The sequence below is a fragment of the Anas acuta genome, chromosome 1 (genome assembly GCF_963932015.1).
Source record: "Anas acuta chromosome 1, bAnaAcu1.1, whole genome shotgun sequence".
NCBI lineage: Eukaryota > Metazoa > Chordata > Aves > Anseriformes > Anatidae > Anas > Anas acuta.
Window position 1 is genome coordinate 60,258,482 of NC_088979.1, and position 18,283 is coordinate 60,276,764.

Consider the following 18,283-nt stretch of genomic DNA (forward strand, 5'->3'; position numbering starts at 1 on the left):
ACACACCTCTTCCTACAGGTCTCTATCTCAAATGGTCTTCCCAGTTAAATACTTTAAGATGTCTATGGTAGCAGACAAAGGTAATTAACAACACTTTGTCCCCTGCCTTTGCTTTTTTTGTGTGTTGTGTGTTTTTTTAAGCCTGGCAATGTCTAAGGACTAAAGCCATGCAAGTGGCCACATTATGAGCCACAAGCTGCATGACAGTGCAAAATATTTAAGCCCATATTTAGAGCAGAAATGCAAAGTAAGCAGCAGAATATAGCAAAATTGTTCTTTTATTTCCATGTCTGAGCAAATTAATTCCTACGTCTTCCCCACCCCAGCAACTGAAAAAAGTTGCCCTGCTACCTCTCATGCCATGGCCTTCCAGTTTGCAGTGGTGCCATAGCTACGCTGAATGGACATTGCCAAAAGTAGCACCCCAGGGGCTTTGGATTAAGGTGCAGCTAGAAGAAATGCCACATCAGTGCTGTGAGGGCTGGGCAGAATGTTAACAGAGAAGCAAAAGTGAAGTAAAAGTAAAGAAGTGGCATATTTCATTGACAACAGGCAATTCTTTCTTTCTGTTCTCCTACACTGACTGCTGCTTCCACAGAAGCAACACAGCATCATTTTTCCCCTCTTTACCAATTCTAATCTACAAAGGGATCTTCTGAAATCTGATGTCCTAGATGACAGCACTTTTCTTTCCAAACAAAGCAGCCATGTGCTTAATCAAAAAATCATTGTTTTTGCTGCAATTAGGAGCAAATAAAAGCTGCTGACTACTGATGTATGCAATGATACCTACTGCACTATGTATATTTCTTAAATATACATAGAAAAGAAAAAATAGGCAAAAAAGCAAAAAAAATCATATCCATTATGTGTCTGCACACACACAATACTGTGCAGGTGCAAATGTTTCCTCAACCATTTCTTGTCACATTATCCTTGGATATAACCAACAGATCACAGTCAATACATTTAACAGCAATCATCTCATTTAGTTTTGTTTGGAACAGCAGTATAGCTTCAGAATTTTGAACACATTCGTTTTCTTTTATCCAATTAAGCACACTACTGTAATGACTGTAGCACTAGAAAATAGGTCAATATTAATCAAAATGATGTAATAGCAGCTAATTTACAGAACTGGCAGTTTTATCACCTTGGAGACCTACAGTTTGTCAAGAACAAAAAGTTGAAATTGAGGTTGTTGCTGTTACTTAAAACGTTTTAAAAGTCTAATACGAGGTCGTATTCCAATTTTAAAGTACAGATGAATACACAATAGCTGTAATTTTTCAAGGTGATAACAGTAAGTGAACGTTATTAGGAAAATCCATAAACTCTATTTGCAAGTATATTTTGAGACTTCTCAATTTTCAGTATAAAGTGCTTTTGCTTGGAAGCAAAACAGGCACAGAGATGTGGTAGAAGTACCAGCGTTTACTACTGCAAATTTAATCAATTTAGTGGACGAGGAGTCTATGATGTCCACTCTTCTAATTCCTGACAACAACAAAACTGGCCAAGTTTTCCATTAAAGCCATGTTCCATTATACTGCGTTCCAAGGGTATCTGAATTAAATCCTTTATCAACAGTGCAAAAACTGTGCAATTTGGAACAATCCCAACAGCATTTCCTCCTTCCTTGTATAAGTGGGACACATGCTGGTGGCTCCCCTGCTTTGTGCAATGTTTTACTTACAACACAGAGGAACTCCACATGGCAACCTTGACTGGGATTAAATGAAGTAGGACCCCAGAGGCACGTTACAGGTTTTCAGTAAGCTAGGTATTGATCTGAGAAACTGCAAATGGCTTTAAGCATCACACAGATCTGAGAACAGTTTCTCCTGAAATTATGAGATGGGATTAAAATTTGCAATTAATACTAAAAATAAGTGGTGGCAATAAAATAAATCTTCACAGGTCTATGTTACTTTTTTGTACCATATGTCTTTGTTGAACAGAACAAGAGAAAACTATATTCCTCTAAAAATTATCACTTATTCTCCATTCCTCCTACTTACCAGCTTCCTGAAATTTATCAAAAAACATACTGAGCAACTGTCGACAGATGCCTCAAAACATCTCATTTATCGATGAAGGGTTTATGCAATTTTAAACCACAACAACTAGCCAATTTTTCTTTGTTTTAAATTAACACTTTTCAGAACTATGATCTCTAACCTTGGACCTTGGCTCCCAATACTTAAACACACTCAGCACTGATATTAAGCCATAACCAGATTATTACTTCTTCCAGGTCCAGCTTGTAATTTGCGAAGTTCTGAGACCATTGACACTACACTTCTCTTCTTTGCAAACTGTCTGATTTGTGGCTTAATTAGTCATTTCAGTATTTTCTAACTTACTTGAATTTAGTGTTTGACGTGTTTTGGCACTTGTGCAATATGCTTCAATGACTTTAAGAATTTGAGCATCTTCTTCTAAAGCAGCTGTACCTAGAATCAATGGGAAAAATAAAATTTTAAACACGGATATATGTTTGTTAATACAAACAGGCCTTTGTAAATCATATTTGTTTAAAGCTAAATACTATATATTTCAGTTGGGACCAAAGTTCGGCCTAATCAACCTTCCAAATTTCTCTTAATCATTTCAAAAATCGAGCTTCAATGACCAAAACTAACAAGAACTTTAAAAAAAATGAAAATACTATTACAATATATTTAAAACAACAAAAGACAAAATACAAGTCAGAGAAATCACTCATACATTGAAGAAATTTTCTGAGTAAGTGAATTTGCACAGGACATCTCTGATTTCAAACCAAACAGCTGTTAAACAGATAGTGTACTGCAGTTATTCTTTCATAATATTATCAAAGAAATTAAGGAACCAAATATAATTCAAAGAAGAGAAACCTTGACAGTTTTTGCAAACGAATCAGATTTACCCTGAAAGGTAAACAGCATTCTACTGAGAATTAAACAAAAAACACATTGGCACAATTTCAGCCCAGTGTGCAGTAACGTGTCACTACCATTCAGCCGTACCTAGGAAAAGTGGAGTACATTCAACTTCCCAGACAGTAAGAAGTTAAGAAACTATTATAAAAGAAAATAAATAAATCTAGCCAAACTTAACATTGCAAAATATATATATATATTTTCAATAAACAGCAAACATACTCCTGAACAAATGTCAAAGAAACACCAGTAGTAGACAGAACCAGGATTTTTATGGGCAAGTCAAGATGAATTTTTGTTTTAAAATCGTTTTTCCCGTCTTCCTCCTTCCCCTCCAAAAAAAAACCTCCTACTCTTGCAAGTTCTCTGCTGCATGAATCTGAACTGCCTTCAACATCAAGATAAAGCACTGTGAGCCAGTGCATCCAGATTTATTTTTTGTGATTTATTACCACCACCACAAAGCTAACTGTCAAAAGATTTGGCAGGATTGACTGACAAGCTAACTGTTGAAGAAATCATCTTGACTAGGCATAGCTACCCTACAATTTAAGAGACGCAGATATTCCCAAGTGCAGGTTATTTTTCTTTCAAGGCAGGAAAAATAATTTAATTTTGTTGTGGTTAGAATGCAGCCCTATATTATTACCATAGCAAAACAAGCATTTTCACTTCTGTAATCAGCACTGTAAGGGCACTCAGCTGAAACACCTTATTTAGTTTCATTTGCCTGTTATAAAGCTAATTTCACATAGCAGTTTTCAACACAGCCCACAAATCCTTGGAAATCTGGAGAAGCTCCACGAGATGGAAAAGGGCGAGGGAGAACTACAACAGAACTGAAGCTTCTCATCACCAACACAAGGTGGGGCCATGGGGGTGAGGAGATGAACAGTAAAAGCCAGAATCAATAAAGTATTTCTGCAAGGAACACCCTTTGCCTTAAAACCAAATATCCCTTTTATTGAAAGTTCTCATGCATACAAAATGGGTGTTAATCAGGAGTGGAAGAAAATGTTTTCAAATACACTGAAGTACAGCTATAAGCCCCATCCCAAAAGGGCTCACATCACCTCTCAGTGAATGTGCTGAATTGCTAAATCTACACACACCTACTTCGCATTACAGATACTCAATCTCCAGCTTCCAACATCTGAGATAACACTTTCTTACAATAGTTTTTCTTCTTAAAAAGATCCCTCCCAGTAAGGAGGGAAGGTGACACCACGCTGAGTGGTTCAGTTGATAAAACAGAAGGAAGGGAAGCCATCCAAAGGGACCTGGACAGGCTGAAGAAGTGGGCCCAAGTGAACCTAATGAGGTTCAATAAGTCCAAGTGCAAGGTGCTGCACCTGGGTTGGGGCAATCCCAGACAAGACCACAGACTGGGAGAGCTCATTAAGAGCAGCCCTGTGGAGAGAGACCTGGGGGTTGTCATGGATGAAAAGCTTGGCATGAGCCAGCAGCGTGTGCTTGCAGCCCAGCAGGCCAACTGCATCTTGGGCTGCATCAACAGAGGGGTGGGCAGCAGGTGGAGGGAGGGGATTGTGCCCCTCAGCTCTGCCCTTGTGAGGCCCCACCTGGAGTGCTGCGTCCAGCTCTGGGGCCCCAGCACAAGAAGGATGTGGGGCTGTTGGAGCAAGTCCAGAGGAGGGCCACAAAGATGATCAGAGGCTGGAGCACCTCTGCTATGGAGAAAGGCTGAGAGAGCTGGGACTGGTTCAGCCTGGAGAAGAGAAGGCTCTGGGGAGACTTCATTTCAAATACTTAAAAGGAGTTTTATAAAGAAGGATGAATAAGGACACTTTACTCATATAATGATAGGACAAGGGAGCCTTAAACTAAAAGAGAGTAGACATTAGGAAGAAATTCTTCACTCAGAGGGCAGTGAGGCACTGGCACAGGTTGCTCAGAGAAGCTGTGGCTGCCCCATCCCTGGAGGTGTTCAAGGCCAGGCTGGAGGTGACCCTGGGCAGCTTGGTCTGGTGGGTGGCATCCCTGCCCATGGCAGGCGGTTGGAGTTGGATGATCTTTGAGGTCCCTCCCAACCCAAGCCATTCTATGATTCAATATTGTCTTCCAAGAGTACAGCTAGTAGTATTAGGGAAGTGAAATGAACTCGTAGGGCTACATCATAAGGGTTTCTAGCGAGGCAAAACTAAACTGGAAAATTAAGACTATTACTTTCAAAGCTGACTTTTTTTGGTCCTTCTGTTTCTCACATTCAAATAATAAAACATTATTTACAATCTAACTACTAATACTGGGGTGTTTATTAACCATCTAGTGGTATTTCGGTTCTCTGCTCCTTAAAAATTAAAGAAAAAACCACCACCACCACAGAAGTATAAACTGCATATTTAGAAAAGTCAAGAAAGTCTGTTAAAAAAAAAAAGTCAAAACAATTTTGTTAGGTAAAAAGAAGTCACTGCTGTTTTTTCCTCAAAGTGAAAAGAGTATCATCTTAAAGATAAAACTTCTACTATGCATGAGACTGATGAAAACAGTCCTCCAGATGTTAACTCGAATGGACTAGAAAAATGTTTTCTTTCATATTAGAGAACCATAACTGCACTTCACTACAACAGTTTATAAGGGACTGCTTAGATTTAAATGAGGATGCTTCTTATGTGGTCAGTTCACAATAAATCTTTTGAAGACATGATAGAGAATCAAGTTTTTAAATCATGTCAGCCAGATGACAGTCACAAATATTTAAGAAGCCTCTTGTAGACCATAAAACTTTATCACCAAGAGAAACAAGATACCCTGAAACTCATCATGTAAATAAGGGCCATGGCTCCTTTATAAATACACCACCCAAAACAGTGTCCATGTCATGCTTGTTACTATTTCAGCTCTCACTGGTGTTTTTAAGTCTCAGTAACTTTTGTTTCTATATTCCAGATATACTTCTAAACTATTCTGAACAGAAGCTACTACACATACTTGATACTTAATGACCACACACGATACACACAGAATACAATGAGATACCTAAGAATACCATGCAGTGTGTATTAAGGACATGGCTAGAATGGAATCAGTAGAACACAGGTCAACAGACAACCTATTTTCTATTATTTTCAAGTTAAGTCTGACTTTCTTCCTCATGCCAGTAACAAAAGGAACAAAAAGTAAGGAAATCCTGAAAAGCCATCTCTATAGAAGGTTCTCTGCTACTATGCAGGTACTGTTCGTTCATCCTTTGTCAAGAGAGAACACTGTTCAGGCATCATAAAAAAAAAATAAAGCTTATCCTGAACTAAAGCCTCCATCTGTACATCCACAAAGAAAGGATCCTTCTGTCCACTACCTTAACTCTTTGCTGTTGGAAAGTCACAGCACACTCAGAAGCACTTCTACCTTAAGAGAACCAGCCCTGAGGACAAGCTTTTTCTTTCAAACCCTGCAGACACTGGTGAGAGACAATGTTTATAGTAACATATTTCATGTATTTATCACTCAGGGCACACAGCCTCTAACTGAAGAAGCTCATGAGCAGAAGACAGAGAAGCAGAAGTTGCAGTAAAGGAATCTGGTCTTCAGATGTGAACACAGAAAATCTATTTTAAGCACCTTATCTTTTACTGGCTCAACTAATTGAATTGTTCATTCACACAAATTTACAAGGCACTTCAACAGCCCACCTCACCTGACCTAGTTTGGTTTTTCACTTCAGGACATGAATTACATTGGAAAAGCAGCTCTCCACCAACTACAAAGCCTGAAATGACTAGCTCAAGTAGAAACATATCTGAACAGAGGATATGAGTGCCACCAGAAGTGAGGGTACCAAAAATAGTTAGCTGTTCGCAGAAGGAATAATATTATCAAAGCGTCAGAAGTTAAACAAGTTTCTAAACATACTGACATCAAAGTTGCAAGCTACAATTGCTAATTAGAAAAAGGAAGGTAGTGCAAGTGCTGCTGACAGACCAGAGATTAGAAATTTTGATCAGAATAAATCTCTATGAATCATCTTGCAAATTCCACCTTCCCCTCACACATACTTTTTTTTAAATCCATAGACACACACAGGAAAGCAGGAAGTCTCTCACTTAGCCTTGGACATTTTTCTTCATTCTGTAGTCAATACTAAGTAAGCAGTTAATCCCATTGTGATATAAATACCAAAAATGAGTAAAATAAACCTGACAGGGGAGAGGAAACCAGATGACTTGCTTAGACTGAACATTTAATTTCCACAAAATTTAAACAGATGTTAATTCCAGCCTTTGTACTATGCAGATATTTGTTCAAGTCTTTCTTACTTTTTCTCAGTGCAAACTCTTCATCTGATGGCTTCCGTTCTGGCTTGCGTTTGGGAAGCAGCTTTTTCATGGTTTTAGGGCTTTTACTGAGATCCTGTGAGGGGAGAGCAAAAACATAGAAAAAAGTAGAGCTTCTTTACAGTATTTCAAATATTAGCTTCTAAGATGCATACAGGAGTTCGTAACTAAAAATTTGCTAAGAGCACCAACATGTAGTTTACTAATATTTTTTGGCACTTCAGATTTGCCTGAACTGGCTGATTTCTCCTCTACCCATCCTCCAACTATACACAAAGTTGGATATTTTTGATCTATTCTGTCAACAGAAATACACAGAGAAGCTGCTGCAAAACCATGCAGGCTGTTTGGGGGCTAGAGTGAAGGAAACAGGCAGGCATGTACCAATACTTTTTTCTCCCCCTTAACGTTTGAAGAGGCAACCCATTCGACTTCTCTACTTAAAAGCAGGTTTAAAAAAAGGACCTAAAAAGGAAGCTAGGAAGGCAGTATACCTATATTCTTTAAAGCCAGAATTTTTAAATATTTAGAGCTTTTTCAGAACGGATCTACAGCAAAAAAATACAGCAACAAATACAGCATTTCTGCTCATAATGCAGTCATGCTAATTTACAGGAGCAATGCTAATTTTACAGGAACAAAAGGAATATACTGGTCTACCCCTTACCTTAAGGGTACAAGACATCCTCTATAAAAGTACAGAACAAGAAAGTAAAAAAGTGAATGAGCAGGACAGACCAGAGATGATGAAGATAGACTGAATGCTATTGATATTCTAAACACTGTAAACATGAGTGAAACTTTACCATGTCTGAGAATTTAGTGCCACACACAAAAGGCATGAAAGGAATTTAACTTACAAAGAAATGAGCATATAGTACAGCTAAACAAGAGAACACCTTATAATAATTAAGCCGAAATATTAACCTTCCAACTGAAGGCTACCTATCATTTTTTCCCCTGTTGCTTAAGGGATTTAGAAAGAAAAAGCAAGTTGCACGCCCACCACACCACACTGAGGCACAGCGTTTAGACTACAGTTTCTAAAACTGCAATTCACATGCCCACCAAATAACATTACTCTGTTAACATCACATGCTTACAAGAAAATTCATAAGCATAACTTTGGGCAAACAGATCTAGAGGGTGTCCTTGTTCGTGGCAGGGGGGTTAGAACTAGATGATCTTTAAAGGTCCCTTCCAACCCAAGCCATTCCACGATTCTCTGTTACCCTTTTTGGGTCCTGCTGCTTTTCATTAAATTAGTGCAATGAGAATCCATGACAAAAAGATGCCAAAACAGAAGATATTACCGTGCCACACAGCATCCTCCTTATACAAACACGGACTTTCAAAATCTATCTACTATTTTCTTAGTATTTATAAAGCCATGCAGAATGTAGTGAGACAAGACCAAATCGACCTACCACCACCAACTGTACTTCTCTCACAACAGATTTCTGTTTCACACCACATGTTAATTAAACATTACAACAGCATCTCAAAATCTACATTTCTTTTGTTTGGTGGTAGGTTTGTTATTTGGAGTGTGTTTGTTGTTGCTTGGTTGTCTTTTTTTGCTCAATGGTGACGTTAACTGTAAGGTTCATTTAAGTAGAAAAAGATTGTGTATATTTTGACAGTTTCTTTTTAATGTTTTCTTTTTAATATGTATTTTGACTTCTTTTCTAAACACATTAGTTACCTAGTACTGGTGGTAAATACTGCAGAATCAAGAGTCAATTATACCACCAGAGCTGTTTAAAACACAGCATTTTAAGATACAGCATTTTGAAGCACCACAGAATCCCTTATCCTAGATGCTTCTCAGCATGGTTAGCAAACAACTTACTATGCAGTAAGCCTGGATGATCAATATAACAAAAGAAGTGCCCTTTTTTAAAAAAAGAATTTTTTAAGAATTGTTAATTGTGGGGGGTTATGGTTGTGAGTTTTTTTGTTTTTAAATCTTTAGTAACTAGATAAAGGATGAAAGTAAGTGGAAACACAGCACGGGGGAAAGACATCATCTCCTAACAAGCCTTTGTATTTTCTGAGCTGCAAGACTAAAAGCCTGTTTGAAACAAACAGCTTTCACTAGTCCATTACCACTGATTCAGCACTAGCTGTTAGCTACATCTTTATATAAAAATATGCACAAAATTTTAAAGTGCTGGCATATTAAAAAAAAAAGTTAAGCTTCTCATCACAGGCCTTTTACAGAGTTAATGCTTCTTGGCTGCTGCATCTCACCTCTTTATAGCAAAGTGCTGCTGAAGGCCTTAATGGAGGTGCAGGCCGTAAGCAGCTCAGGCTCCAAGGCTTGGGAGTTTTCGGAGGTTCCAGAGGTCCCCAGTTTATTGTGGTATGTGGAGTCCCATGATGCGACGGATGAGGGAGAGTGTGGTATGCAGGAGTCAGTGGTATCGGCTTGCTATCCGAATGCTTGCTGGAAGGCGTTACAGGATGGGAAGGAAGCTGACAAAGACAGGAACGGTTATGGGAAGGGAGAGGAAGAATATTATCATCATAAAGGCAAAGTACCATGAAGGACCAGTGAAATAATCTCACCTGTCTAGTGCTTCTGTTTATTACAGCTGTGCTTTCAAATTTTTAGCACTGAATTATTGCTTAGAAAAGCAGTGCTTAAAGAAGTTTTTATTGTCTACTGTAGATAGAGCATGCACTAAAGAAAGAACAGCTACAAGCAGCTCTGCTCCCACTTCTTTCACCACTAAGATAAATTTAGATCCATTCATATAAGACAACTCAAATTCAGAATCTGAAAAAAAGTACTTCAGGAAATTATTTTTTCCACAGACCCACGCACATTGTCCTAAGGACACTTAAAAGATGACGTGATTACTTGGTCATTATAAGAAGTAACTATAACAAATCTTCTTTTATCCTATTAAACTATTACACCAAGAGCTAAGCATTTATTCTGTTCATGCAATTAAAAACATAAGATCTTGACCCCTCAAACTACAGTTATAACCCTTAGTGACTAGAACCAACCATTAGTAACAAGAACCGAATGTTAAAGAAAATGCTTTACAAGGTCGTATATTTGCCAGATATCCTAATTCTATCTACACTGCTTATTTACTTCACAAGTCATTTCTTACTGTGTGAGATGGCACAGAATGAGGTTTAATGGTGGGATTCCCAACAGTTGTGACTTTGGTTTGCTTCTGCAGATGATCCACCCACTCATGCAAGTCTTGTTGGTTGTTACATGACACTAGTATCCTTTCAATCATATTTCCTAGGTGACAGAAAAAAAAAAAGACATGGGAAACCAAAGAAGAACACTTAGTCCATCTGACCTGATAATAAATATACACACTTCTTAAAACATTATAACCCCAGAGTACCAAGAAAAAAATTAACCCAAGGTTTTCAGAACCACAACATCTCATTTTTCCATGTCTTAGCATTTCCTCTGTGCATTTGTTCCTCCACAAAGCGAAGGAATTCTACCTTTCTTCCCCACTTAGGATAACACAAACACAACATTTATGATAAGAAATAGAGGTAGGTGACAGGTTCATCCTGAGATCCAGAGGTACAATCTAGTAGCCTTATGCTTCTCCATGTTCCCCAGGAAAGCCAACATGGAGCCTACAATGTCATTCTTTAGTCTGCAAGCTATAGTATTGGACAAGTGATAAAATACCGTTCAGAAAAGGTACAAAGTCAGCCTGAATCTAGTATTAAAACTGAGGTAAGTCACTTGGGAAAGCAGCAGGGTGATTAACCCAGGATTACTTTAATTTCTACAGTTAGGTCCATTTTAACCCATCAAATTCCTTATCTGAGATCAGCTTTGGAGCTATTATCTCAGAAGAACAAGCAACATCAACAGCTTTTTCCCCCTCTACCTGCCACCTGAGAGCCTCAAAATTACTTTATTGAAATGCAACCTGCTTGGGGGCAGAATGGATCCAAGAAAAAAATGAAGGTATAAACCTCCATCATGTAGATCCTTCTCCCAGTGTGTCTTCCTAGGATTCTGACATCAGGAACTGTTCTTCAAAATTAAGTTACATGCTGAAACAAACTACTTTCCAGAGAGAATATACCTAAAGAAAGCACAGCTGCAAGCATGATTAGCAGAGCTGCTAACAGTCTCTCAGTAAAGAGACTGACCATTTATTTCTAAAGGAAAGCTCTTGATTAAAGCTCTTCTGGACTGTCTGAAATTCCCTTTCTTCCAGAGAGTAGCACAGTCTGAATTGCTTCACCAATAAAGGACCTTTTCCAAGGCTAGTGCCTTAATTAAAAGGCAGAAATCTAGGGATGAACCCCATACAAAGGCAGTTTGTTAACTGCTTAACGCTAGCAGTAAAAAGCAATTTTTCACATGAGGCTCTGTGTAGATGCCTTACCAAATCTGTAAAATCACAAGATGGCTGAGGAGACTGGAAGGGACCTCTAGAGGTCACCTTGTCCAACACCCCTGCTCAAGCAGGCCACCCACAGCTGGTTGCCCAAGACCATGTCAAGACAGCTCTTAAGTCTCTTAAGTATCTCCAAGCATAGAAGCTCCACAACCTCTGGGAAACCTGTGATAAATGCTCAGTCACCCTCAGAATGAAAAATATTTAGACAAAACATCTGATATTGAAACATTAAATAGCAAATAGAAGTATTTCCAGACAATACCTGATATTTCAAATGCATTTTTATGGTTTTCACTGTCTTCTAGCTTTGTGATAGTCATTCCGGTCATTGGCAGTTTTCCCTGAGAAAAAAAAACAACACACAAATTAAATCCAAAACACACAAAACCATTACCAAGTAAAGAATATGTAATTTCGAACTCTGAATGAACTCATGCACATAAAATATATTGCTAAAGATGCATACACAACACACTGATGGGTTTAAAATATTTTAAAATCCAAGCAGACACCTTGCAATGCAAGTTTTAATGCCCAACTTCTACAAATGAGATCTGTGATTTTAATGAGACTATTTGATATCTGGGCAGCCTACAAATCCATATGAACATAGGAGTGGTTATTCATCATAGCCTCAAATTCTGGGAACTGAGATGTTCAGGGTCATCCACATTCCATGATTAGAGGTAATGGTGACTGATCTTAAACCATATCTGTTTGCAAACTGATTGATTAGCTCTCAAAACAAGGTTTGTGGTACATTTAGAAAGGAAGATTTCATTAAACAAATCCTTCAATTATACTGAAGACTTACATCTGACATCCCTACCACTACAAAATTCACTCTCAAGTATTTGGGGAAAAAGAACAAAAGCAGTAAAAACACCTTCAAAGTTTCTGAAGTTTCAGAAAAACATTAGTTTTGCAGAAGAAAACCTAATCTCATTTTAAGCCCAAGCAGTCTGGAAAAAAAAGTCAGTTTAGGATAACTTTTTGTCCATTTCGAACCACAGAAGAACAGATAAGATGTAATATTGCCAGGATGAAAGGCTTTACCAAAAATGCAACTTTAATAAAAGTTCTTTTAAGACAGATCCTGTATTCTTCTGCACAGAAACACTATTCAGCACATGCTGGCAGAAGTGCAAATCCTATGTACTCAGGAATTTTGGCTCCAATGGAGGGGATTTTATTTTATTTTATTTAAATGACTACCGGATGGACAAAGGCTTCTTGTAAGCTGAACTAAAACTACTTAGTATTCTGTATGCACAGAGTATGCTGAAGTCCAAGATGCCAAAAATAAAGTTTCCTTGCAACAGTTTCTCTGATGAGAGAAACAATGCAGCCTAAAATCCTGTTTTTCTAAATCATAAATAACAGAGCATACAGCCACGCTGTACGTGAGGTGCAGGAAATGCTGACATAGGTGCAAAGGGAACATGGGGACACACCAGGCAAAAGGTTGGTGATGGAGAACAAAGATCACCTGAGTCACATGGAGACAAAAAGTACAAAGTCAGCAAAACACAGAAAATTGAAATAAACTCAGGAACCACTTGCATTCCCCTTCTTTCAAGAAACAATTGTGAAAATTGTGAAGCTCCCATGTAAAATATAGTTTGTACCCTTCACAACTACAACTCTGGCTAAATGTACTCCCCCCCTAAACCATTACAGTATGCGGTAAATAGCAGCACTATGAACTAGAATGCCTGAAGCCTGCTGATAACTTGAATATTCAGACATACATGAGGATGTACTGCAACATGAAGCAACTGCAGCTTATACCTAAACTGCAAGGATCAGGAAATGCTCCTTTCTCCCTGTTTGTAGACATGCACCAGGCAGGAAAAGAGGCATGTAAAGATGCTGCTTTCAAGGACATCTTTTCTCTTGGAATGACCGAGGGAGCTGCATCACCATCTGCCCACATCCCACTTCTGAGGCAAGAACCTCAAAACAAAGATCCAGACAGCACGTGCTATGTATTCCCCACACAGCTCGAAGCCACAGTCTCAGACATAAAAAGTAATGAAATAATTCTGCCTTGCTGTGAAAATGCAGACATTAGGATTTGAGAAGTTCATAGCGTCAGGAAAATCACATTAGAACTTACAAAGAAATCAATAATTTTGTATTGAACAGGGGGTTGGGCAGTAAACACTAAGAAAGCGCTGTGAACATCCTGAGCAGAACCTGAAGACAAGTGCACAGAAAATTGCTTATTCATTGAACAATGACATCCACCTGAGGGACAAGATGGGCAGGAGAAGGAAGAAAGTATATGCAGTTTAAAAGTAGGAAAGCAGAATTAAGCCTGACAGATTCATTGTTTAATTTTGTGTTGTTTGTTAACGCACTAAACTTCCACTCAGTTGCCTTTGTACTAGAAGCACCTTCCGTCATCAGGAATTATGGCTGTGACACTTGGGATCTGGCACTCACCTGCCTTTCCTAGTATCTTTTTCCATCCACATCAGGATAAAGCACCAGCTAAAAGTTATTAAGAGCAGCACAAAGATAAAAGAAGCTTGATTATGTATTTGACCTACACGTCTTAGATAAATCCTATCATGAATCCGAACATGAATTTGAGTCACACAGTTTGTGACTGGATGTAGCCAACTGCGTAAGAACCCTGAATTATAAACCTTTAGCATTCCTTTGTGGCAGATGAATCACTACTTGAGAGAAAAGAACAGAATGCTTGAAAGAATGATTTACAAAAGTACTTAAAGCAGGTGGGATCTCGGGCCACCTTTTAGAATTTTTGTTTTGTTTTCCCTTGCTTTTGGTTGTTTTACTGTGATGTCGGAATCACACAGCCAGATTTGAACGTTTACAAAAATTTCAGAAACTCGTGGAGTAATCACTGGCTCTAACTTCACCTTCTAGGAGGTCTTTGGAGCTACAGTCAGATTGCAAGAGCAAGTACTCAGCTAGAAAACACGCTACAGTGCTTAAAGGCCTGGAACAAGTAATGGATTTGTGAAGTGAAATATCCGGTGGTGCTGAAGGCCCGAAGGTCACAGCATATGTGTTTCAGGTGTTAGTACATTGGGCTAGCTCTAGGTTGGTGCCATGGACTAAGTGGCAATGAGTACTTGAAGCAGATCAAGTGTACTTTTGGAGCATGCCTTCCAGTTCAGCTTCATCCAGAGGAAATTCAGTTGGTAAGCCCTGAGATCACTCCAACACTGTGACTCAAGAGTCAGTAAAGAGGAAAAACTAGAAGACTCATGTCAGAAGTGCTCTGCTGATTCGCAGATGCACCTAAAGAACTAGATGGTAACTCAGCCTAACTCGCACCACTGAGAGCTTAGAGTCCTGTGTAATTTTGGTAAGACTGAAGCAGCAGTCAGAATGAGCCTGCACAACAGAATCCTTTTCATATGTAGCTCTAAAAAGCTATTAATTCTTCCTCTCATTAGCTAATACCGAGAAGGACAGAGGTGCAAAAATGTCTTGCTGACGGTCACAGAAGTTGTCAGCTGCAAAAAAGTCAAATGCAAGCTTCTAGGCTTCATAAAACAGGAAAACAGTTCTCACTGCAGAAATTACCTTTTCCCTTTGTAAACACAAAATTTTAATAATCCTTCCAAGTTTTCTATGAAACATTTGGGAAAAAACACTCCCAGCATTTATACACATATGTACATATATTACTTTACCTGATAGATAAACCCACTCATTCTCGGGCTGGCAGACAACATAAGCAAGATGTTAGGGAAGAGAAGAAGATACCTTTCATTCTTTTCCTTTAAAAAAAAAAAAAAAAAAGAAAATGAAAAAGTAAATACAACATCACAAGCTCCCTCCCCACTTCTTATATTGGATATTATTAAAAACTATCAACAATGTTACAACTCTATAGTTATTCCACAAGCATTCCTCTCTAGCAAAATTAAGCCTTCATAAATGTAAAAGGAGTTTGGATTATTTAGTTTTCTATTTCAAAATTTCCAGTAATACATGCCTATAACTCTTTCCTGGAGAGTAGAGCTTTATTTCTTAAAAGGAAATTTTAAGGCCAGTATTTCACCCAGATGGTGTTTAATTTGATGACAGTTTCAGTGACTTTAGCAAAGCCAAAATCACATACTAGATATATCTGTTAATATAGCATGGATGGATGCTGTTACTGTAATGTCAAGACTTAGTGTCTCTTAAATTGGAGACATCACTTTTTTCTATTATGTCAGATTATGTTCTGAATTAGCAAAAGATTATGAAAGAAAAGTAATAACGCTCATATTCAATGAAAATATTTTGTTCTGTTTTTAGTATTCTGGTTTCACTTGTGAGGTTGTCTTTAGTTTTCTGTTTTGAGAAGTACTTCTATGGTAAGAGGAGAAAATTTACTCAATCAACTGGTATAGATGAACACTTAAAAGAAAGCATTAACATATAAAGCTTTTATTTTAATGACAAATATATCCGTTCTCAAAGTCACTGTCTCAATTCCAAACATCTTTGCAATACAATACAGGTCCTTACCAAGTTCGAATGTTTTTGTTTTTCAGTAGGTCTTTACAAATGTCAACATCATTTAAAAAAGCTAAAACAATTGCTTTTGCAAAATTAAACTATTAGATATCTAGTCAAAAAGCAATGTCGTAATATATGTGGAAACTAGAAGTCTATTATACTGACATTTTAATCAGAATGAAAGATTGTGGTAGCTTTATTTTTAAGACAAAAGGCAGCTGCAGAAGATGCACTATGAATTCTACTGAATCTAACTTAGTCAAATAAGTTTATTTAAACACCTTACAAAATTTAAAAATTTTTAAAAATCAACAGGTGATGAATTTTAAACTACTCAGTTGCAGAAACATTTTTGTCTTTCCTGATATGCATTGAAATCTTTGTTCTACAGAAGGAAATTGAATGAGGTTGCAATTCAAAAACCCCCAACAACTTCGAAGTTGATTATACAGGAGAACAGCCTACAGTAAAAACACGCCAGTAACCTGTATACATTTCTCTTTTGTTAACACTTGCTTTAAAAATCTTTTAGAATGTTATCTCTAGTAGGATTTTTTTTCTTTAAAAATCACTCATACTTTGCAACATCACCATTGTCTTTTTTCACGTCTCCTCTTAGTCCATTTCTCCAAAACCATTGATTTTTTCAAACCTGTATTTCAAAAATGTACTACCTCTGCAAAGTTCCCAAAACAGTTAGGGCAAAATAAACCTCAGGCACCTTACAGTACAACTCTTGTTATTTAAGTGTTATAATCATTTGTGAAATGATCCTGTAATATAACTACATATGGAAAAACTTGTTTAATTATGCACTTCAAAAACAGACCTAAAAACATTGTAAGATCATTTTTCAAGTCTTATATTGGCCATGTTTCAGTAAGTTTTACAGATTAGACCATCCATCTTCATTTGCTTTTTCCCTATTTTTTAATAAAAGCCTTAAAAAAGTGGGAAAAAGATTCTATTCTAGATTAGTATCTCAAAATGTTATTTCTGCTACAAAATTTATATTATGTTGTGCTACATGATTTTATGTGTGTGTATATATATATATATATATATACATATATGTATATACATATATATATATGTATAATTATGATTACAATAGGGAAAGACAGACTGACAGTAAAGATAAGAACTGCCTTACCTCACTTCCAGCACACTGAATCATGACCTGGGACATGTAAATTACATTGCCAAGTGTTTTAATATCTTCTCCCTCCCAACAGCGGATTGCTTCTGTTAATATTTGTAGTTCAAGTTCTTTCCGTTTCCGTACTTCTTGACATTGTGCCTAGCAAACATAGGCAAAAATATCATCTCTATCAACTCCATCAATATGGTTAAGGGTAGAAATAGCACTACAGTTGTATTTACTGTTTTCAATGTAGCAAACAGAAGACAGTAGCCAATTTGAGGCATTTTCATTTAGATGACCATTACCAGTATTTCTTATAAAACTAGTTTTGCTATCTTCCCTATTACTTTTCTTTTCAATACACTGACTTCAATTACAAATTTATAGTTTGAGAAAACTATAGTTGAGAAATCCCATTCCTCAAATTTCCTTTTTCTTTACATTTCACGTTTTTGTTCTTTTAAGACAAACAGCTTGGCTAGAGCAGAAAACAGTAACACAGCCGTCTTAAGTACAAACCACTACGTGCAAAGCATATTCTTATTCAGTAAAAACTGCCATGTCATTTGTGCAAACACTGTCTAACCACGTGCTCCTATTTTTATTACATTTCTTGCCAACCTGCCCTACTAGCTGTAATCATCTCACTTCAGTTTTTCAGGATTATTGTCTCTCATTTGTGAAGTACTCAACTGAATGGGGAAACCCCAAACATCTTCTGAACACAGGTAACAATAAATTCCTGCTTTAAAATATAAAAAAAATTACAGGTTACCAGCAGCATGCACTTCCAGCAGGAAACACAAAACATTAATTTAATTCTCACTTAAAATACATTAAACATATGCCTGCTGCAGTTGCACTTTTTTTTTAGTTAAGAAAAAAAGACAGACCATTCGTTCAAATCAGGCTTATCCCCTTGATTATTACTGAAAGTTCCTATCTTTAGAGTTTATCTTGTGCTTCCCTTTTCATCCTTTCTCCCTCAACTCTACCACTATTCCACTAAAACAAATGCACTTCAGA

The 18,283-nt window shown here is 37.4% G+C and overlaps 1 protein-coding gene across 6 annotated transcripts in view; it reads right to left on the bottom strand.

The window, feature by feature from the left end:
• The window catches only part of ARHGEF7 (Rho guanine nucleotide exchange factor 7), a 110,805-nt gene that overhangs the window by 15,741 nt on the left and 76,781 nt on the right, over positions 1-18,283 (bottom strand). For all 6 annotated transcript variants that reach the window (XM_068678402.1, XM_068678386.1, XM_068678393.1 and 3 more), the window contains 7 exons: positions 17,267-17,413; positions 15,297-15,383; positions 11,885-11,963; positions 10,345-10,484; positions 9,470-9,694; positions 7,199-7,292; positions 2,367-2,456 (listed from right to left, as the gene is read on the bottom strand). In XM_068678402.1, coding sequence (XP_068534503.1) covers positions 2,367-2,456; positions 7,199-7,292; positions 9,470-9,694; positions 10,345-10,484; positions 11,885-11,963; positions 15,297-15,383; positions 17,267-17,413 — 862 coding nt within the window. The remainder of the gene's footprint in view (positions 1-2,366; positions 2,457-7,198; positions 7,293-9,469; positions 9,695-10,344; positions 10,485-11,884; positions 11,964-15,296; positions 15,384-17,266; positions 17,414-18,283) is intronic.